The sequence below is a fragment of the Apostichopus japonicus genome, chromosome 2 (genome assembly GCF_037975245.1).
Source record: "Apostichopus japonicus isolate 1M-3 chromosome 2, ASM3797524v1, whole genome shotgun sequence".
NCBI classification, from domain to species: Eukaryota; Metazoa; Echinodermata; class Holothuroidea; order Aspidochirotida; family Stichopodidae; genus Apostichopus; species Apostichopus japonicus.
The window spans coordinates 19,324,724-19,349,363 of record NC_092562.1 but is presented as its reverse complement, the minus strand read 5'-3'; the positions used below and the strand labels follow the sequence as shown (position 1 = coordinate 19,349,363).

General features: G+C 37.3%; 1 protein-coding gene across 4 annotated transcripts; it reads left to right on the top strand.

Moving 5' to 3' along the window:
• Positions 1-1,005: 1,005 nt before the first annotated feature.
• Positions 1,006-24,433, top strand: LOC139981268 (uncharacterized). Of its 4 annotated transcripts, none has more exons than XM_071993526.1 (3): positions 1,006-1,084; positions 4,286-4,308; positions 19,273-21,501. In XM_071993526.1, the coding sequence occupies exon 3, from the start codon at positions 19,306-19,308 to the stop codon at positions 21,499-21,501; it is 2,196 nt and encodes a 731-aa protein (XP_071849627.1). In that variant the 5' UTR covers positions 1,006-1,084; positions 4,286-4,308; positions 19,273-19,305. The 4 variants fall into 4 exon arrangements, with proteins under 4 accessions (XP_071849627.1, XP_071849636.1, XP_071849617.1 ...); XM_071993516.1 differs by lacking the exons at positions 1,006-1,084; positions 4,286-4,308 and adding exons at positions 16,908-17,128; positions 17,604-17,800 and having other exon boundaries at positions 19,251-21,501; XM_071993535.1 differs by lacking the exon at positions 4,286-4,308 and having other exon boundaries at positions 1,067-1,084; positions 19,251-21,501.
• The last annotated feature ends 207 nt before the right edge of the window (positions 24,434-24,640 follow it).

The following is a 24,640-nucleotide window of genomic DNA, read 5'->3' as shown; positions in this document are numbered from 1 at the left end:
GTAACTCTCTTATATGATCCCCCCGTCGAATCAAGTTTTCATCATTCCAATAGTGCACCCCCCTAATAATAGTATCAAATCTCTGAGTGAATAAAACATCCTTTATCACACGGTACTTGTTGCAGATATAGAAGTCCCGGGACAGAAGTTAAACATTATTGAACAAAACCATCTACAAAGTCATTCAAAAGATACTTAATTGATTTGAAATTGAAAGTTAAGAATCTATCAACATAACACACCCCTGAAAATAAATGAACAACTGCCGAAAGTCCGAAATGTCGACAAAAGCACGTGGCAGATTCAATCTATTATTAGATCTCACGTTTAATTCACTTCGTGAATGTTCGGTATTATTCGGCCATGTATTACGTCGTTAGTCTCCATATTTCCCATTTTCCATCATGGCGGCTAGTGGGAGCTATCGCTACCCTGTGCAAATTTTCCTCCGGAAAGATTCGACTCTGTTTATATCTACGTAAGTAATATACGTAAACAGCAAAGGTTACAGCATGATACGGCAAATTGACAGAAGAGGTTATAGCGCTTACACAGGTTAAATCTCTGACCAGGGAGTTGAAACTATCCACAGACTGCATTGCGTGACAACCCAGTTTACAGTGGAGTTACATGTGTTTCATTTCTCGAAGCAGCTGGGAAATTATATTGGTAATTTGCCACTTTCTGTCACTCTATATCTCTATTCACTCATGCAATAGATTATATATGCAGTCATACGTTGAGGAAAAAGTGGAGTGTTAGCTCAGTGGTTAGCGCCGGTGCCTTTCAATCATAAGGTCCCCGGTTCGAGTCACTCCCAGATTAATGTATGTCGTCCAGTTACAGAGTTGTTAACAATTAACAATTCATAATCATGGACGTTAAATATGAATGTAAGAGACTGACTTCGGTCAGCTTGCGGCTTTGATAAGCCAATGCGGCTTCTTCGCGAGTTCCTGCTTGCAGGAGGATCTAATATACATACATACATACATACATACATACAAAACGGCATATGCTGATCAGAAGATTATAAAAAAGGTTGGTGCTTTTAGAGATCACGAGGAAAAGAACATCATAATTGGTACGATTAGTTGTTGAATCAACCGTTCTATATCTATATACAGCTGCCGCGGAGGTATAGGCTGCCCAAGTATCACAGTCATTTAGCTGAAAATCATGCTACGCTTTTGATGTCATGCATGTAGTTATGATAAGGGAGAGGTTTTAAAATATGGAAATCATATAGGGCCATTTGGATTGGACATTTTGTACAGTTCTATCAAAATGTTGTTATGTTTCAAATGACATTACTTATGCGAAGAATGATGGATTAGTTTTGATCTTATTGCTCACATTAGTTGCATTAATTGGATTCCCTATTTAACGTCGAACATGCAGAGGACTATACTGTTTCGCAACGAGGCTAGCACAATGGTAGGTTTATATCTGATGCTATGTATGTATAATTCAACACTACTAGCTAAAGATAGTTAAGTTTTATTGACCATAGTTAATTGTCATTACTATTCTCATTTAGAAATACTCTGAAAACTCAGTATAGCTCTACACGCAAAATAAAACGTATGCATTTCTTTTAATCAATGATTTATTGATTGATTTGTTGTCATTCATTTTTTCATTCCTTGCCAAAGGCGGGTGTTACTAAAACGAATGACAATTGCGTTACACATAACGAATGACAATATGTTGTACACACTAAAAAATTGCATTGACTAAAACGAATGACAGTGAATAACAGCATAGACATTTGCTTCAACCGGATATCACAGTTCAGACTTCGTTGGTATAAGCCACGCAAACCGAGTGGACGCTAAGTGCGTGGCTTACAGATATAGTAAAGTACGGACATGATATAAACGCACCTTATAGTAAGCGAAATTGTAAGTCTGATTTAAAAAAGTAAATTTAACGTCATTTTTCCGATGTTAATTGTTAGAAACTAACAATACTATAATCTTGAAACAGCTAAAAATTTCAGGAAGAGTCCTTATATTGGACATTTCTATGAAAAAAAAAAAATGATTTTTTTTTTAGGTGGGGGGGGGGGTGCAAAAGGGACTGGAAAGGGAGAAAATTTGCGCCAGTTATGGAGCTACTCCGTAACAGTGGCGTATGGAAGGGGGCGCCCCCTAGCGGAAATTTTCCCCCCAAAATCGGGCAAAAATCCGAGTTGACATTTTGCGACTGTGACCGGTGTTTTCGGAAATTCTTGAGCAAGATGTTTGGCTTGCCCTGTGGGATTTTACCCCGTGAACTTAGGGGACTTGAAAAAAATTGTTGCTGTAAAAAAATTAGGGTGGGGGGTGCATTCTCACACAAAAACTTTCCCTGTGGTTTCTATCCGTAAATTACACCAAAACCCTGCAACCACGTTACATGCGATTTCCCTTAATTCATTTTTGCGCAGAAAAACCAATAACCGCATTTACTCCACTCCGTTAATCATTCTATCTCTTCTCACCACTGTCCTTCGTTGTCATTCGCTGTTATTCGCTGTCATTCGCGAATGATGATTAACCCTGTACAAAGTCAATTGTCATTTGGTCATTCGCTGTCATTCGTTTTAGTTTGTCCTCCGAAGGCGAAAGGAATCTTTGCGATGATGATGGTTGTGTATGTGTATGGCACCTTGGTTTGCAAACACGATAACTCAAGAACTGTACAGTGGGTGAACTCCAATGAGATACGTGGATGCGCCTTTTAAGTAGAAGAATCATATTGTTAGCTGAGGAAGTCAAAGGTCATTTGTGATCTGTATTCTTTGCTGATAACAAAGCAAGTACAAGCACAAAATCTTATTTGAGTTGACCAGAGGTCACATTTTGAAAACCTTGTATACACGATCAAAATTAAAGCTTGGGTTTACTGCGTTCCTGGTGTTTGAATCCACCTTATTGAGTGAATCAACCCTATTGTTTTTTTGTGAAGGTTAATAGTCACTTGAGGTCAACAGAGGTTAAAGTCTGAAAACCTTGTTAAAACGGTTGAACCCCAAAAGTAGAACTTGGATGTATTTAATAATCGATATGTGGAACCCTTCATTGACTTTAATAACCGAAGGGTTTTCTGCAGAGGTCAAAGTCTGAATACCTTACAAACTAAACGAATCAAAACTTCGATGAACTTGGTATGTGGCCCCACCTTGAGTAAAAATGGTACGGTGTTTACAGTGGAGGTCAAAGGTTACTTGAGCTCAGCAGAGGTCAAAGTATTAAAGCATAAAAAAATCAAACCTTTGATAAATTTCACATGTGGTATGTGGATCCATGTATCTCATAGAGCACAAGAGCTCTTAATACTAACAGGTGGGCTATGTAAGTCAGTTGTGTGCTGGTACAATGATTAGTCAACTTAATCAAGTTTAATCTTTAAGCCTGATTAAATTGAGTAAGAACTTTAATACATTAAAACAGACTATTAACCGACTGCAGTTACTACTGATATTCCCCTACATGTAGAACCACAACGATAGCACATATTAAAGGGTGATTTAAGTGCTCTGTCCAGAACTGTGTTCAGAGAGATTAAAAATATGGTTTTCATGTGCATCCATATTAAGAGCTGTATCAAGATAAACTCCAAGTTTTGACTTTCTAATACGGATTTAATCGATACTCCTTCCACCCTCAACAATACATCGGGAAGGTTTTTCAGATTATGGTTATGATTACTTCAATCTTGTCACCATTCAGTTTGAGTTTATTGCTTGTCAACCACTATTTGATATCAAAAAGGCAATATTCAATATTCTCCAAAACACATCTACCAGCAGAGATATTAATTAAAAGGCTTGAATGAAGGTAAATGTGTGTGTCATCCGTATAGACATGGTAATTCAAGCTGTGACTATGTACGATTGTGTACATAGTGAATAGCTTGAAGCAAAAGCACGGATCCCTGTGCAACGCCAAACTCTAGAGGTAATGGTTCCGAAAGCTCGATATTAATGCAAACTGTTTGAAATCGGTTGGACAGATATTGACTCAAACTACTTCGATGCAACGTCCTGAAGTCCAAACTGTTTGTGAAGGGCATTGGTATGCTAGTGTCGCCCAAGTCGTGCATACAAAACCTTCTCCAAAAGTTTGGAGATAAAGGACGGGTTGAACACTGGCCAGAAATACTTTAGCACTTCTGTGGCTAGACCATTTTGAATGGGCTATGCATGTATGTTCGTATTTCCATTCATATTTTATGAAATACAGGGATAAATAATAAATTGCTTAACCCTTTCCTTTTCTTTTCATGAACTCTTTCACAGATTGTGACGTAACTGAGTACAGTGTTTTTCAAGTGAGAGTTTACGACCTTCGTCAACATGGCTACTAGGAACCCTTTCATAGAAGACCTGACAGAAAACTTTTTCATGTGCTCTGTTTGTTTGGATCAATTTAATGAGCCGAAACTGTTACCATGTCTTCATCGATACTGTAACGATTGCTTGCGAACAGTTATTCAAGCCAGCCATGATGGGACAATTGAATGTCCACTTTGTAAACAGCGATGTTGTATACCAGAGGATGGATTGGACGGCTTTAAGACTGATTTTCATATGAAGAGTATGCTCGAGTTCATAGAACTGCGTAAATCATTGGAAAAGAAAGATTTGAAGCAGTGTGTGAGCTGTTCAAAGGATGTGGTATGTTCCGCTTACTGTTTTAAATGTAGAGATTTTTTATGCGATGAATGTTACAAGGTTCATATCAGTAATAGAATGTTTACTGATCACCAACCAAGCACTCTGAAATTGGAAAATATGGCAGCTAAGAATCTGACCATGGAGAAAATAGCTGCAATGACGGAAGATCCCAGGTGCCATTTTCATATCAAAGAACCAGCCAAATTGTGCTGTGGTACATGCCAAAATGAACCGGTTTGCTTAGTCTGCACTCACAGTCAGCACAAAGGTCATGATCTCATAGATATGACTCATCTTGCCAAGAAAGAAAGGACATTACTGAATCGGAACCTCGCGGAACTAAGCAAGCACAAAAATAAACTATATGCGTTACCCGAGAAGGTTCAAATGGCGCTAGTAAAATTGAGTGAGAATGCTATAAAAAAGACATCATTGTTGATAAGTCAACACGAGGAACAGGCAAAGAAAATAAAAGATAAACTTGCCGAATGTAGCGATCAACGTGAAAAAGGAGCTGCTGACATAGAAAATAGAAGAGGATGTGAAAAACGTGAAATGACAGTTAAACATGAAGAGGAAATTAACCGATTGATCATGAAACATGAAGAAAATATGACAACTACCGATGTAAAATATGACCAGGAATTGGAAGAATTTAAGGACAATTGTAAGGTAAACGAGGGTGAATTCTTGAATAAAACTCCGGGACTTAGATAGTAATTTCAAGACCTTGACAACAGCTAAAGATGTTCTTACAAGTCAAAACAAAAACGAATGTGAAGAAATACTAAGTAAATGTAAGCAACTTATTAAACGGTTTGAAAACTTATCAGCAACGTCTTCTACCATTCTTGCATGCAATGACGATTGGACAGACGCACAGTGTGTCCCAGACATCAGAGCAGCCAGTGAACCTATGATCGAAGAAATGAAACAAGAATATCCAGAGTTAGAATCTTTATCTGATTTTGTCATCAGTGATATAACAAAAGTTGCACCTGATAAAGTTGTCATCACAGAAAGCGCAGAGTCAGTTGTTGTTGTTGCGGGAATCAAAGCTAAAGGTTACGGGATCACCGGTATGACAAGTAGTAGCGATGGTAATATCGTTATGACTGGTGTGGTATCAAAAGATAAATCACACATCACTGTCACTAACATGAAAGGAGAAATATTAAATCAGAATGTCTTACATAGAAATAAGAGATTTAGGGTTCGGCCAGAGCGTTACTGTTGTAATTTGTCAGGGTTCAATGTCATTACAGTTTGCATACCGGATGAAATCGGTATTTATAATATTTCTGACTCTTCTTACCAAAAGAAGAACATCAGTGATATGGTTCAGACGTGGCCAGCCTGGGGTACGTTTGTGCGGTCTGTTACCACGAATCCCGCCAAGAATCAAATAATTGTTGGTACTTACAGCAGAGAAGTGTATGTCTTTGATTACCAGCTGAATTACAGTCACACCATAGTACTACCTGATATAATCAGTGGATCATGTGATATCACTGTCCACGACAGTAATCTTCTGATCTGTGACTATGTTGGTAGGACCCCATATGCAGTTACCATGGTGGCTTCAGGGAGTAAGGTGGTGTATGAATTCACCAAACCAAATCTAAGTGGAGCTAACGTAAAACCTTACAGTGTGTGCATAGGTACGGGAGGGTTCATCTACGTGTTGTGGGATGATGATATGGAGCGGAACACTGTGCTAACACAATACAGTCGAGATGGTCGGCAATTACTTACATCAATGTCCGTTGATGACTACGCATCGTGCATTACCACATCCGTAGTAGATGGGGAGGAGAAGCTCATGATAGTTACCGATAGTTCGGGGAAAATGTATACTTACGGACTAGTACCTGCATAGCGCTTATAGAAATTACATATTGAAACAATAATTAGTTTCTACTAAGTTTATCTCCATATCTTAATATATCCATCACAAAGACTGTCTTCCTATATAGGGATTAATTTACGTTAATATCAGTATGTTCATTCGTTATGAATAAATACTTGCAGCCTAACACATTTTCTAGACAAGGTTGGCGTATTATTCCTTGGGTATAAGCAATATTGACTTTGTGATACAATGTGGTATATATCATTACAGATAATTTCTGGATTTCAACTCTTTCTTTATTATGTTCTTTCATCTAAAATAACCTATTATGACATATGATATATATATATATTAGTGCCCTATTTTCTTGTATCTTCTTAAAAAATATCTGCACCCAACGAAGATGGACGTACAATGTACATGCATTTCCGAAAGGAGGTCTTTTTTTTACGTATAGCTGTAAACACAATACCGCGAGAAAGAAATGCTTATAGGCTACTTCGTTTCTTAATACCGTATATTGTGCACAGTTTAGTACTATTTTGCGAACATGGTGGTCAAAGATAATTTCTAACAGTTCTATCGCCAAGACTGAGTCTTTGGGATCCAATTCCAAGTCCGTCTTTCTCATATACCAAGTTACCAGTTAACAAACTTCTAAGTGTAAAGCTAAGACAGAAAATGTAACCTATGTTTATAACTGTTGGATCACAGCAAAGAGTATTAGGACCTATAGATATTCGTCCTTTTGACGTTCAGAATAGCCGTGTGAAGGATCCGGTTCGTTGGCGGCCTTCCTTGAAGGCTATAATCGTCCGGGACATATGCCAATGATATTGAAGTGAACCTTACATTAGTTTGCACTAAATTAAAGAATATGAACATATTAAAAAAGGGTCAAATAGCTTACATGCTTCTTATGTAACCACTGTCTATGTTACATACTGTTAAAATTGAAACTCTAGTGTATAAGCAGTGTCATAATCAGGGGAGGGTGGAGTGAAGCTCCCCACCCCACTTTAGAAAGAAGAGTAGGTACATGTTTTGCCCCTTCCCACTTTTCAGTTATTCCCTGTGTTGCAGGAGTGCAAACATTTTACTTGAAGCAGTTAATATAGCCTTACTTGAAAAGTTACAAGACTGCTGAAAAATGGATGATTTTTTTATAACAAAGTAACTAACAAACATACGCTTAGTGGTGGGGGGTTGGTAAGGAAACATAGGAGAAGGCAGTTGGGACAGGAGATAAGAATATTTTAAAAAAACATATAAAACTACCAAAGAGATATTTTTTGCAAACTATCCCCTAGAAATGACACATTTTGAGCAAACGTGGTTGTTTTCTCCAATTTGGCAATTTTCGCCTACGATCTGTTCTCCTTTTTGTATTGTATTCTTATGGATACATTAAACGTTTGAACATGAAATATTCAGATGCTGGTGATCACAAAGTGCGACCGGCAAATAGCGGGCGGGTTTTCATACCCTGCTGCTTAAACATTCATTTCATGGAGTTCCGATAGTTTATGGGTACAATTTTAGGTTAGGTGATTACCACGGTGATAGACTTTATAGACGGCTAATAGCCGTCGGTGGTCAGTCGATAAGGTATCATTCGTATTACAATGTACGTTTACTGATTTCACTGTATATGTCGAATTTTTATTGAAAGATGTGCCTGTTTTACAATAAAGTTCAGTCGCTGTCCAGTACACTACTTTATTACAGATGTAATATTAAATTTACTCGCCTCAAGAAAGCAACAAAAATTATTCCCCAACAGTTAGGGTCTCGATTGTAAGTTTACCAATAACAGGCAGCCTAAAACGATTTATTTCCTTTCAAGTTTCAACCCCCTCAACCCTACTGCCCTCCCTACCCTCCTCTCTTTCAAGAACAAAACATTGATGTATTTAGGAATAGACAGGGTAAATCATGAGCGATGGCTGAATCTACCATCAAATAAAACACCCCTATTCCACCCCTACCCACCCCTACCCAACCCCTACCCTGCCACGCCTTCTTCTATCTCCCTGTCCATAATATTATAGGAGTATAATTTAATTTAACCAGAAGAGTAAGAAAACAATCTCTGGCACAAGTTTTGGAATACGTATACTTTGTAAAACAAACCAATCTTTTCATCCACTGCAATATTGGTTGGTAGAGATAAATGTATACTGGCTATTAAAACAAATGTCTGATATTGAGTAGACTGTGCAAACGAGCAAAATAATTTCATATGTAGAGAAATCAAATGTGCAAAACTACGTTTATTCTATTTTTTCTTCTTCAGTATCTTTTTCTAAAATATTCAGCTGCTTATTGTCCACAGAATGGCACAGACGGAAACTAAACCTCAATGAGAGTGAGCAACCCCAAATCTGCACTGAATCCTTTACCCCCTCCCTCCCCCAAATGAAATCTCCACTGAATCCTTCACCCCTCCTCAAATAAAATCTGAACTGAATCCTTCACCCCACTGCCCCCCCCCCCACTAATAAAATCTGCAAAAAAATAATAGCAATTGATAATTTACTATTGGTTCACAATAAGCCTCTAACCAGATTAATGTATGAGTTTTGTTACGTACTTTTAGCACCCATATAGGTTCAGAAGTATAGCCTTGGTTGGGTGAACCTGAATTCCCGGCCCCACAAACTTACCTTTCAAAATTGGGTAGGGAACCAGACCCTCAGTACCCCCATTTCACTATTCGCAAAGGTCAACTTGGTTAATGCTGAAGGTAATTTTTCAGACTTAATTTATCATATCTATATATGCCTCGGAATGCACCATTTAACGTCTAAACTTTGGTTTTGTTTCAGGGGGAGGACCCAGGCTGGTGACCGGTTATCATTATACTGGAGTCGCATTCAATGACCCTGCCGCGAAATTTTTTTCCCCAAACAGGTTTGCAAGTGTGCGTAAATAGTCGTTCATGATTGGTCGGAAAAGTTACGTCATCACCATAGAAACATTCACTTCGAGGTTCTGCATCCATTTGTTGCAACGAAGATATACCCGTTCAAAATTACCCGTAGCTTTTCGTACATATATTTAGATATTTTTGGAATTGGTTTAGACATATTTAGCACACTAGTATTGTAAGATCTACTTTGATCGAAGTTTTCTGTGAAGGCTTCAATCGATAACATCGCACAGTGAAAGTTTCGTACGGGGTGCATCACACATGCGCTGTAGGCCTATATAGGCCCTATATGTATTATAACTCTGTACACAGTGAACTCACGTCTAGAAGTTGCTTTTACTGTAGGCCTACCCATTCCACGAAACGAATTCTGATTTCAATAGAACGGCTCACGAATCGTGGATCACGTAAACACGTACCAAATAGAATGCAGCGTATGTATCATAAGTGAGGTCAACATGTAATCCAAGCATAAAAAGTAAAGTTAGGGCGTTTGAAGGGAACCCCCTTAACTAGACTCAATCAAGTGTCAGTGTGTAACTCAGTATATGTCTTCGAACTTCAAAGCGATGGTAATTATTGATGCTGACGTCACGAGCAATCTGATTGGCTGAAAACTCGGTCATTGCAAACCTGTTTGGGAAAAACAAATTCGCGACCCGGCATATACTTGATCCATCGTAAACTCTAAATTTGCCACCCCCTCCCCCTCATCCTCGTCTTTTGAATCATGTGCATATGTAACTGACCTATTTGTTTATCGGGAATGCTCAGTAACTATGCAAATCTTTAATAAAATGTCATATCATGTTTTACGCGGATGAGTGACAATAACATAAAATTGCCTTTTCTTGCTGTCAGTCCCATCCATTGTTTGTTAATAGTCATCGATAAGTTTTCCTCAAATAAGGGTGGCGGGGTACGTCGATTTGTTGCAGTTATGAGCAGCCGGAGGGGTCGATCATTACAATTTCTCAACAGTCTTCGACCTGCAAAGCGCCCTCAATCACACGTCATTCAAAATGTATCATAAATACTACACTGTAAAAGCTAAACGTTCTTACGCCATATTTCAGCCAGTGTTCATCCGATTAACTTCCTCCTTTCTTTCTTTCATTGATAGATAAATCCATCTTGTTAACATCAAATTTAAGTTGTGATTAACACTATTTAGGTTCGTTTTATTTAAAGAGGAAGACTATACTGACTATTTTAGTCTCTTTCCGCCATTTTAATTTCAGAATGTATAATAATCCGTTCTTCAATTTGGGGTCTTTCTTTTCCAAGCCTCTTTATTATAAAAATCAATACTTCATTTCGGATTACCTCACAAGACAACATTCTCTCTCTCTCTTGATATAAAATTCAAGTTGATTGGACAACCTTCAGGCTCGTTAATGTCAGTCTCCAATGAAAGGCCTTGTGAGATTTGCAGTCTTCAGGCTATCGTTCTATCATGCTATCTTTGTACACAATTGTATTGGCAATTACGTACCCAAAACATTTTACAAATTTTTGACTAATTTTACCAGATACCAAGCACGCAAATCAATGTTTTTTGGAGGAGTTACTTTCCTAATTGTTCTAAATAGTTTAAAATGGAATTGTGTATTACCATAAACTTAAAAGCATTCTATACTATGACTCCATTTGCAGATTTGAACCAAAGTAGATTGTACCCATGATTCGAGTTTTACTCTTTTCAATTATAGCCCAGCAAACTAAACACCTGAGCAACTGTGGAATACGCCACGAAAGTGTTTCGCTAATTCACTCGTAATTTCACATATTACTTATCGGAGCATGAATATGCCTCGAAACAGGAGAGTTTTGAGGGTGAGGGAATATAACAGGAGGGGAGGGGGGGTCCATCTCCCCATCAAGATATTTCACATCCCATTGTTTACACAACAAACAGATTATTGTCTACATTATGCTCAGTATGTGTGCGTGTGTTCTTTCTACTGTTAAAATGTTGCCCGACGATAACTTTGATGATTTAGATTAAATTCCTTATCATATTAAATAGTAATTGTCGAGTCAGAGTCTCACTAACATGTCCTATATTTTGACGAAAATTATTGAAATTATCGACTTGTTTATAAGCACATCAGAAATGTCTTGCACTCTTGTTATCACTGCAACATTTCCATGTATATTTGCATACTACTGTCTACCCTGTGCTTGTGTTCACTGATCATAATCCTCTCACTTTCATACATAGAATGAAGAATAAGAATCAAAGATTAATGAGATGGAGCTTAACTTTACAAGAGTACAATCTTGATGTGAGGCACATAAAAGGAAAAGACAATGTGATGGCAGATGCTTTGTCCAGATTCACATAAATTTATTGTATATATGACAAGACAAAGATAATGTCACTATGCATGTGTATAAAGAACACTCAGAATTATTTATTATGCATAACTTAAAAGTTGTTTGATAAATGTTTAACGAAAATTTGTTCAAGTGTAACAAAGTACATATTTTATGATAGAATATTTGTTTGTTGATAAGATGTACTAGAATGTAAGAAATTAGAAAGTTTTCATTACATTCAAACTTTCCTTTAAGGGGGAGGGTGTTACGAGGGACCATTGTAGCCTAACGCTAGTCACTGCTAGTAAGGAACCTAATGTTATAATATAGAAAGTATTGAAATTGCCTACGTGATAAATCAGTATTTGAGAAATTAGGTCGGGTTACCGTGTCAGAATGTTATAATACACGATTGTTCTAGTGTATTCCTTATGATGACTCGCTGGTCTCGGGTTAACGTCGGTTTACGTGGAATCGCGTGTAAGCTGTGCACGGCATCTTCGTGGATTCTCTGGAAGGTTCGCAAGATATGCAAAGGACTTCCAAGAATAGAAAAACTGGGTCAGGTGTATCGAGAAAGATCTGGATGATTCTTGACATGGCGAATCGTATAAAAGCCCGCCCAGATCGGAGAGTTTCTCAGTTTTCTGTACGAATACAAGCGACGACACATTATATCATTCTACTATATATCGTCAGTGCCCAACTACCAGTATTTTTTGAAGGATTGAGATATCGATAACAAGATTGATTCTACACTCCCATTCAGAAGTTTGAAGAGGACTTTGCTGTGAAAGTACAGTTTTTCAGTCTTTATTTCGGAGAAGGTGAAGAATTTCTGTCTCCGTTGAGGAAGTTCGTTACGCCAGGAGTTGGTGGCTATAAAGCTGATTTTTGGATCGACTCTGGTAATATTTAGTCGGCGAGAAGTTCGACTTGTGCTTCACTCTATTGTGGCTGGAAGTCCGTCTTCTATTTTGGAGCATCGCCGGAAAGAAGGTGACTGCTGTTTCTGGGATCGCGAGAAACTTCGTCGAGGACCAGTGAATTTCGCGGTACAACGGACCGAGAATCGTCGTCATCAAGGTCGTGGCCGCTGTGGGATATCGCCGTTGGAAGAGACCAGCGTGTTTTAAAGTGTATCCTATCTTGTTAAGTTTGTGAGTAATTTTCTATATATTTGTTATTACCACTTGTTGTTGTTGGTTCGAAATCCATTGTTCAATATAGTTTACGTTCTCATTTAAAATCTCTAGACTCGTCAATCTGTCTGTGTTCCTTACGGAAACGAACCCAGGCTTGTGTCTCGTTTAAATTAATTATCGAGACCTCTCGCATTCCAACGTAACAGTAACAAAATATAATTCAACAAAATCACACCAGAAGAAAATGAAATGAAGACAAGAATGGCGAGATAAGCATTACTACTAAAGCCTTACATGAAATTTGAGGTACACAAATTAATATGCACTCAAACGCTTAATAATACGAAACCAAGAACGAAATGGGTCATTTCTACATCTCTTCGATACAAGGACTGGAAGAACATCCAAGTGAGTGGCCTATATATTACATGGCTTTGTCCAGCTTGATGAAACGTTAACACAGGACTCAAAATGTAGCTTAAAAGAATGACTTTAGGCACAACATTAATTTGGATATGTTATAGACCATTAAAAACAGCTGCTTTGCGTCCAGGTTGTTCTTGTATAAAACCCTTAATTTGGGGAGGGGGGGGGGGGAATGAACTTTTAAACAAAGTGTGTCAGTTAACGTGACCGAGTTCGTCAGACTGCGACACAATATACAGTGGAAGAACATAAGAATTTTATGGCTTCATATTACGTGTTTATAATAGGCCTATGTTACAAATTGATCACTGACTAGTAGTGATGAATGTCATACAAGGATGTTCTGAAGTTGAACAGGAAACGGTTTTGGTTGAGTCATTAGAATTGATAAAACAATGGATTAATATAACCATTATAGCCTGCGCCGAGGAGCCGACGGCGCTTTCCAGAGTTTTAAAATACTTTAAAAGTGGTTAACTTGAAATCCTGATTGACTAAAGAAACAATAAATTGTCCTAAAGTGTTTGTATTTGTTTGTTACTATTAACATGTCGAGACTAAAATTCTGCGTAAAGTACAAATACTTATTCAGTATTCTAACTTTGCTTCTACATTGAGCCAGAGAGTTGTTATGGAAACTCCCTGATTCAACACAATGTCAATTCAATGTTTGTTGTATTTATTGTCGAGTTGGGGGAGAACTTTGCTACGTTGTTTCATTGCTTTTTCGTACTACAAATAATAATCTTGCTAACAATTAGAATGCAATGTTGAGAGATGCAATGGCAAACGCTATTCAATTAAGCCAGACCTACAATATGCGATCATTGAAAGGACCGAAAGATACCAAGCTTAGAAAATAAGAGCATGAAAATTAACTATAAGGTGAAGTATATTCAAGTGACAATGACAATGAAATGACAATGAAACATTTTATTTCCATCATAAACTGTAAGTACAGGTACAAAATAATGCAAGGATATAACTGTATAAAGGTGAACAAAATATTTGTACAGTACATATACATAAACGTTAACACAACATAACCAATGCATGGAAAGGGAACAAAGGTACGGGGTGCTTCGAGGTTTTTATATCTGTGTATTGGGGGGGGGGGCTATTGGGATGGGGAGCGATTATTGGAACAAATTCATAAGTACACGTAAGTAAAGTAAACGCTTAATTATTAAGCGGCCAAAAAGGGTCATAAAAAGAAATGTAATTGAACAAACAAACAAACAAACTTCACAGAACGAGGATGTAGTAATCTGAAGTCAGTCAAATTATGGATCTATTAGTGAGGTCAAATGAACTGTAGAATGAAACATAGCAAACGGAAAGAAACCGAGTTGGAACTTAAAACAAACAGAAAACAGGAAGAGTAACGACAAACAAATTTTAAGGAACGACATAACTTAGCCAACAGGATCTAAAAACTGCAAGGAAGAAATTTAAGGTAAAACCTTTAGTTAAATGCAGTTGTGACTAAGCTAAAGTTTTAGTCATTGCCTTGTATTTGCACAGTCTTTGTTCAATTTAAGAAACCCGTGACATTTATAATGTTGTATTTTTATTTTAGATTTATAATCATTTTGGTTTGCCCCAGAGATCACAGGGCGCGGTTGAGTGAGCAAAATGTCAATAGTTCATGTGACGGATCACTGAGCGGTCACTGCATGCGAAAATGTCAAGAGCTGTGAATATTTTTTTCCCAATTTCATGCGTTAATATTTATTTATTTGGCTCTGCTTTGTTTCAAACTGACCACGTTATTCCGAACGTGTCATCACAATACTTCCCTAACCAGATAATACAAATGACCAACTTTAAAATAAATGTTCGAAAGTTACTAGCAGATTAATTTGAAACGACAAATGTCCTGTGGATAAACTTTCCAACGAAATTTTCATACACTTAAGAGCTTTTTCTTAGATGGTTAGTTTTCAGAAGCTCAAGTTCATATGGAAAGATATTCCCCGGACTACGTGAGAAGGCGACCTAAGAAGCTGTTAAACCGATTTCATCAGATGTAGGAATGAGTTCTTTTAATAAGTTTTTTTCAATGAACCCATATTTATAGGGATGGTTAGATATAAGATAATCATGTAATGGTGTGAGCGTTACTATTAGAATATTGTGCCTGCCCGATACATTTTCTGCATTCATGCATTACCGGAAATGATGTAGTGTAGCCTACACATAAGGAAGGAAGAATAGTGTATTCCGCAGAGGACGCCTATACGCGATCGGTGTGGACGACATAAACAATGGAATGTCATGATATATTGGTAAGACAACACTATCCACTATCGTACATAGCACGCAAACATGCGCTTGCTGGTTACCCATATTTTGAATAAATAATTAACTGTACAGAGCAAAGGTGATCTTTGGGTGGCATACTCCTATAACAGTGTACATTAATCCGCCCGACTGTTCTCCTATCACAGGTAAAGTGCCAAAAAGCAGCAGGAGAACATATATTTGATATGTTATTGCAAGCTTATTTTTGATAGTTCCAGGTATAAGTTAAGCCGGGCCTTACACTAGTAACTTTAAACCGAGCGTACACCTGAAAGTCTTCATAAATAGTCTTCAAAAGCGGATATTTGCTTATAAGTTCCTTTTTAATAACTCTGGCTTATCAACGATGAATACACTAAAACGTTGGATGGTTAAAATACACGAGCATAATTGCTGATTATAAATTACGGAGCCCTCTATTGTACGTCTGTATAGGCTTAGGGAGACAAACTTAAACTCCCCGATTCTACAATAAATGGTGTAATAATTGGGTTAATTGAGGCAATTTTGGACCCTTTAGGCCTCACATAAACAGCATACGGAAATTGTTTTCTACTCAGTAAAGCGGTCTGTTCACAAGTTACAATATATATTTATTTATTTTTATATATATATTTTTATATTTATTTTAGTTCTAGGTCTCTTATTGTAAGGGTGTACAAGCCTCCGGGCTACAGGAATTTGGTTTCCTTTTGTAGATCCTGATCCTACTTTGTTGTTTGTATACTGCTTTTTGATTGGATCAAATATATAATGAAAATAAAATGAAATGAAACTTAAGGCACTGTCATGTGTAATGTATTGAGATTGCGATCATAATGTAATTCACGTAAAAGTAAAGAGCGACCTCTTTCAGGCCAGCAATAAAAATGGCGACCGACCTCCGAAAAAATCCGACTCTGTTTATATCTTCGTAAAATAAGACATATACGTATGCAGCAAAAATAACAATATGATACGGCAAATTGATGGTGCCATGAATAGCTAACCAGCTATCCAGTGATGGGTAGCGTTTAGCCAGTGAGAACTTCTCTGTAGAACTAGAGAGCATATTTAGTGTGTAATTAAGTCAATAAAAACATTTGCATTTATATATGCTACCTTTGAACTATCAAGTGTATTGAGAATAGGGTATATCTACTGCCCAAATATTAGCACATCCAAAGTCTTTCATGATAAACTATCCACAGACTGCACTGCGTGACAAACCACTTTACAGGGGAGCTACATGTGTTTCATTTCTCTTGTTCTTCTTCTTACGTTGCCGAAACCCATAGGGCATAAGCGCAACGTGTTTCATTTTTCAAAGCAGCTGGGAAAATTACATTGGTAATTTGTTACTTTCTGTCACTCTATATCTCTGTTCACTCATGCAATATATTATATATGCAGTCATACGGTGAGGAAAAACGGCATATTCTGATCAGAAGATTATAAAGAAGGTTGTGCATTTAGAGATCACGAGGAAAAGAACATCATAATTGGTAAGATTAGTTGTTGAACCAGCCGTTACATATATTATCTATATATAGCTACTGAGGTAGATCGACTGCCCAAGTATCAAAGTCATATTGCTCAAAATCATGTTAGGCCTCTGGTGTCTCGTAGTTATGAAAAGGGAGAGCTTTTAAAATATGGAAATCACATAGGGCCATTTAGATTGGACATTTTGTATAGTTCCATAAAAATGTTGTAATGTTTTAAATGACATTACTTATGCGAAAAATGATGGATTAGTTTTGATCTCATTGCTCACATTAGTTGCATTATATTTAATTCAACACTACTAACAGATAGTTAAGTTTTATTGAATATAGTTAATTGTCATTACTATTCTCATTTAGAAACACTCTGAAAACTCAGCATAGCTCTACACACAAAGATAAAACGTATGCATTTCAATGATTGATTGATTATTGATTGATTTGTTGTCATTCATTTTTTCATTCCTTGCCGAAGGCGAAAGGAATCTTTGCGATGATGGTAGTGTGTATGTGTGTAGCACCTTGGTTTGCAAACACGATAACTCAAGAACTGTACAGTGGGTGAACTCCAATGAGATACATGGATGCAACTTTTAAGAAGAAGAATCCTATTTTTAGATGAGGAAGACAAAGGTCATTTGTGATCTGTATTCTTTGCCTGTGGATATACTGGTAACTAAGCAAGTACAAGCACAAAATCTTATTTGAGTTCACCAGAGGTCACATTTTGAAAACCTTGTATGTACACGATCAAAATTAAAGCTTGGGTTTACTGCGTTCCTGGTGTTTGAATCCACCTTATTGAGTGAACAACGCTATTGTTAATGGTCACTTGAGGTCAACAGAATTTAAAGAAAACCTTGTTAAAGCGGTTGAACTCCAAAAGTAGAACTTTGATGGATTTAATACTCCATATGCATGTGGAACCCCTTCATTTATTTTAAGAACTGAAGGGTTTTCTGCAGAGGTCAAAGTCTGAATACCTTTCAAACTAAACGAATAAAAAATTCGATGAACTTGGTATGTGGCTCCATCTTGAGTAACACTGGTACGTTGTTTACAGTGGAGGTCAAAGGTTACTTGAGCTCAGCAGAGGTCAAAGTATTAAAGCATAAAATAAATCAAACGTTTGATAAATTTCACATGTGGTATGTGGATCCATGTATCTCATAGAGTACAAGAGCTCTTAATACTAACAGCTGGGCTATGTAAGTCAGTTGTATGCTGGTTGAATAAGTAGTCAACTTAAATCAAGTTTAATCTTTAAGCCTGATTAAATTGAGTTAGAACTTTAATACATTAAAACAGACTATTAACCGACTGCAGTTACTACAGATATTCCCTTCATGTAGAACCACAACGATTGCACATATTAAAGGGTGATTTAAGTGCTCTGTCCAGAACTGTGTTCAGAGAGATTAAAAATATGGTTTACATGTGCATCCATATTAAGAGCTGTATCAAGATAAACTCAAAAGTTTTGACTGTCTAATACGGATTTAATCGATACTCCTTCCACCCTCAACAATACATCGGGAAGGTTTTTCAGATTATGGTTATGATTACTTCAATCTTGTCACCATTCATTTTAAGTTTTAATATTCAATATTCTCCAAAACACATCTACTAGCAGAGATATTAAGTAAAAGGCTTGAATGAAGGTAAATGTGTGTGTCATTCGTATAGACATGGTAATTCAAGCTGTGACTATGTACGATTGTGTACATAGTGAAAAGCTTGAAGCCAAAGCACCGATTCCTGTGGAACGCCAAACTCTAGAGGTAATGGTTCCGAAAGCTCAATATTAATGCAAACTGTTTGAAATCTGTTGGACAGATATCGACTCAAACTACTTCGATGCAATGTCCTGAAGTCCAAACTGTTCGTGGAGGGCATTGGTATGCTAGTGTCGCTCAATTCGTGCATACAAAACCTTCTCCAAAAGTTTGGAGATGAAGGACGTGTTGAACTTGAACCCTGGCCAGAAATACTTTAGCACTTCTGTGGCTAGTCCATTTTGAATGGGTTATGCATGTATGTTCGTATTTCCATTCATATTTTATGAAATACAGGGATAAATAATAATTTGTTAAACCCTTTCTTTTCCTGAACTCTTTCATAGATTGTGACGTAACTGAGTACAGTTTATCAAGTGAGAGTTAACAACCTTCATCGACATGGCTACCTGGAACCCTTTCATAGAAGACCTGACAGAAAACTTCTTCAAGTGCTCTGTTTGTTTGGATCAATTTAATGAGCCGAAACTGTTACCATGTCTTCATCGATACTGTAACGATTGCTTGAGAACAGTTATTCAAGCCAGCCATGATGGGACAATAGAATGTCCACTTTGTAAACAGCGATGTTGTATACCAGAGGATGGATTGGACGGCTTTAAGACTGATTTTCATATGAAGAGTGTGCTCGAGTTCATAGAATTGCGTAAATCATTCGAAAAGAAAGATTTGAAGCAGTGTGTGAGCTGTTCAAAGGATGTGGTATGTTCGGCCTACTGTTTTAAATGTAGAGATTTTTTATGTGACGAATGTTACAAGGTTCATATCAGTAATAAAATGTTTACTGATCACCAACCAAGCACTCTGAAATTGGAAAATATGGCAGCTAAGAACCTGACCATGGAGGAAATAGCTGCAATGACGGAAGATCCCAGGTGCCATTTTCATATCAAAGAACCAGCCAAATTGTGCTGTGGTACATGCCAAAATGAACCGGTTTGCTTAGTCTGCACTTACAGTCAGCACAAAGGTCATGATCTCATAGATGTGACTCATCTAGCCAAGAAGGAAAGGACATTACTGAATCGGAACCTCGCGGAACTAAGCAAGCATAAAAATAAACTATATGCGTTACCTGAGAAGGTTCAAATGGCGCTAGTAAAATTGAATGAGAATGCTATAAAAAAGACATTGTTGTTGATAAGTCAACACGAGGAACAGGCAAAGAAAACAAAGGATAAACTTGCTGAATGTAGTGATAAACGTGACAAACGAGCTGCTGACATAGAAAAAAGAAGAGGATGTGAAAAACGTGAAATAACTGTTAAACATGAAGAGGAAATGAACCGATTGATCATGAAACATCAAGAAAATATGACAATTACCGATGTAAAATATGACCAGGAATTGGAAGAATTTAAGGACAATTGTAAGGAAACGGAGGGTGAATTCTTTAAAAAACTCGGGAAGTTAGAAAGTAATTTCAAGACCTTGACAACAGCTAAAGATATTCTTACAAGTCAAAACAAAAACAAATGTGAAGAAATACTAAATAAATGTAAGCAACTTATTAAACGGTTCGAAAACTTATCAGCAACGTCTTCTACCATTCTTGCATGCAATGACGATTGGACAGACGCACAGTGTGTTCCTTACATAAGAGCAGCAAGTGAACCTATGATCGAAGAAATGAAACAAGAATATCCAGAGTTAGAATCTTTATCTGATTTTGTCATCAGTGATATAACAAAAGTTATATCTGACAAAGTTGTAATTACAGAAAGCGCAGAGTCTGTTGTTGATGTTGCGGGAATCAAAGCTAAAGGTTACTGGATCAACGGTATGACAAGTAGTAGCAATGGTAATATCGTTATGACTGGTATGGTATCACAAGAGGAATCACACATCACTGCCATTAACATGAAAGGAGAAATATTAAATCAGAATGTTTTAAATAGAAATAAGAGATTTAGTGTTCGGCCAGAGCGTTACTGTTGTAATTTGTCGGGGTTCAATGTCATTACAGTTTGCATACCGGATGAAATCGGTATTTATAATATTTCTTACTCTTCTTACCAAAAGAAGAACATCAGTAATATGGATGAGCCCTGGCCAGAGGGTAGGTATGTTTTATCTGTTACCACGAATCCCGCCAAGAATGAAATCATTGTTGGTACTAACAGCAGAGAAGTGTATGCATTTGATTATCAGCTGAATTACAGTCACATCATAGTACTACCTGATGTAATCAGTGTAGCAAGTGATATTACTGTCCATGACGGTAATCTTCTGATCTGTGAGTATGTTGGTAGGACCTCATATGCAGTTACCATGGTGACTTCAGGGAGTAAGGTGGTGTATGAATTCACCAAACCAAATCTAAGTGGAGCTGACGTGAAACCTTACAGTGTGTGCATAGGTACGGGAGGTTTCATCTACATGTTATGGAATGATGATATGGAGCTGAACACTGTGCTAACACAATACAGTCGAGATGGTCGGCAATTATTAACATCAATGCCAGTTGATGAAGAGGCAATGTGCATTACCACATCCGTAGTAGATGGGGAGGAGAAGCTCATGATAGTTACCGATAGTTCGGGTAAAATGTATATATACGGACTAGTACCTGCATAGCGCTTTGCAGAAATTACATATTGAAACACAATGATATCGCGAGTTACGAGACACAGATCCGGTTGTTATCGTTGCTGTATTTGCTTGACTGGAGTTTTACACACATAGGAAAATATAACAATCCTATTTTCTAAGAGTTATATCGTTAGTGCATTTATAATTAGCAATAATTAGTTTCTAATGAGTTTATCTCCATATCTTAAATATATCCATTACAAAGACTGTCTTCCTATATATATGGATTAATTTACGTTAATATCAGTATGTTCATGCGTTATGAAAAAATACTTTTACTACAGCCTAACACATTTTCTAGACAATGTTGGCGTAGTATTCCTTGGGTATAAGCAATATCGGCTTTGTGATACAATGTGGTATATATCATTACAGACATGGGCGGCGATCATGGGGGACGTGGGGGGACATATCCCCCAATATTTTAGGTGGGGGATATAGTATCTAATATCCCCCAATATTTGGTGGCATAGTCTTTTGTGTGGCTATAAATAGAAAATAATGCGTGAGATTATTTATCCAAACCATATTTGGTGGTGGCTAAAACTTCATCCAACACATGCTGCATGAGGTAAATGACTCTTCGTGGACTTTTCTGTGACCGTATAGCACGTTGTCACTCTTGATTATTATCATAATGTCTGTACATCTCTTGTGTATGAGTGAAAGTACGTACAATCATAACGATCCACATCGATATGGGTTCAATGGGATTCCATTTGGTCTGTTTCCTACAAGATTTCTAACCGCAGGCGTGTAGCCAGGGGAGCGAAGGTGGATACCGCCCCCTCTTGAGCATATTTTTTGCATTTTTTTTTATGATATCAAAGTTTTATAGTAGCCGTGATAAGAGGTTTTAATATTTGTACACCAATAAATTAACTGTGTCTGAATTTTCGAATATTCCCTGACCAACATTCTTCATCATACTTCCCTCTACTCGTGCAATTTTGACCGGGCTGTTAGGGGTTGAAGGTTTTTTTTTCTATATTGGTTGTCCATAGATGATATTTTGTGCAACATTATGGGCATGTTTTGAAGTGAATTTTTTATTCAAATTCTGAACAAATAATGGGCTTAAAACCTTAAAAAGTGGGGCTGACGGGTATTGTGGGCCGTTACGTAGTATTACCTACAAAAAAGGAATGATCCAAAGGAGATGCGATGAGGTCGAACATGATGTGTGACTGGTGTCAATCTTGAAAAAGGTCATGGATGGAAGAAAAAAACTATTGGGAAAAACTTGGTTCTCAGGCAAATGTGTACATCTGGTTGGTCATTTTCAAGCCCGAGAAGTGCCATTTCTGGTGATCTGGGGGGCTATCAAAAGCAGAATTTTTCTTGTACGCTGCACGCCAATGGTGGCGCTCCGCTTGGATAGTAATATACAAAATATCACGAAGCGAGTGAACAATTTTGGGGATGAAAGTTGCTACGCGCCTGCACCCAAGCAAATGTTCCCCCCCCCCCCCAATATTTGAAACAAATCGCCGCCCCTGATTACATATAATTTCTGGATTTCAACTCTTTCTTTATAATGTTCCTCCATCTAAAATAACCTTTTATGACAAATGATATATATATATAGCCTATATATATATATATATTAGTGCTCTATTTTCTTGTATCTTCTTAAGAATATCTGCACCCAACGAAGATGGACATACAATGTACATGCATTTCCAAAGGGAGGTCTTTTTTTACGTATAGCTGTAAACACAATACCGCGAGAACGAAATGCTTATGGCTACTTCGTTTCTTAATACCGTATATTGCGCACAGGTTAGTACTATTTTGTGAACATGGTGGTCAAATATAATTTGTAACAATTCTATAGCCGAGACTGAGTCTTTAGGATCCAATTTCAAGTCCGTCTTTCTCAAATACCAAGTGACCAGTTTACAAACTTCTAAGTTGAATAGCCGTGTGAAGGATCTGGTTCGTTAACGGCCTTCCTTGAAGGCTATAATCGTCCGGGACATATGGCAATGATATTGAAGTGAACCTTACATTAGTTTGCACTAAATTAAAGAATATGAACATATTAAAGAAAGGGTCAGATAGATAACATGTTTTTTATGTAACCACTCTCTATGTGACATAATGTTAAAATGGAAACTCTAGTGTATATGCAGTGTCATAATCAGAGAAGGGGTGGAGTGAAGTTCGACGCCACCCCACTTTAGAAAGAGGAGTAGGTACATGTTTTGTCCCTTCCCACTTTTCAGTTATGCCCTCCGCTGTGTTGCAGGAGTGCAAACATTTTACTTGAAGCAGTTAAAACAGCCTTACTTGAAAAGTTACAAGACTGCTGAAAAATGGATGACTTTTTATAACAAAGTAACTAACAAACATACGCTTAGTTGTGTGGGTTGGTAAGGATACATAGGTGAAGGCAGTTGGGACAGCGGATGAGAACATTTTATAAACCATATAAAACTACCAAAATGATGAGTTTTTCAAAATATCCCCTAGAAATGACACATTTAAAGCAAACGTGGTTGTTTTCTCCAATTTGCCAATTTTCGACTGCGATTTGTTCTTCCTTCTTGTACTGTTTTCATGTGGATACATTAAACGTTTAAATATGAAATATTCAGTTTCTGGTGATCGCAAAATGCGACCGGCAGAGAGCGGGCGGGTTTTCATACCCTGCTGCATAAACATTTATTTTATGGAGTTCCGAAAGTTTATGGGTACAATTTTAGGTTAGGTGATTACCATGGTGATAAACTTTATAGACGGCTAATAGCCGTCGGTGGTCAGTCGATTAGCTATCATTTGTATTGCAATGTTACGTTTACTGATTTCACTGTAATATGTCGAATATCCATATCTTTATTGAAAGAAGTGCCTGTTTTACAATAAAGTTCAGTCGCTGTCCAGTTTAACAATAAAGTTCAATCGCTGTCCAGTACACTTCTTTATTACAGATGTTACATTAAATGTACTCGCTTCAACAAAGCAACAAAAATTATTCCCAACAGTTGGGGGGGGGGTGTGGGTTAACAAACAAACAAGAGAGATATTTACTGTGTCAAATAGTTAAATAAGTAAAGTGAATTTAATACAATAATTATAATATGTTGTAAAAGCAAGTAATTATAGGCCACCGTGAGTTTGT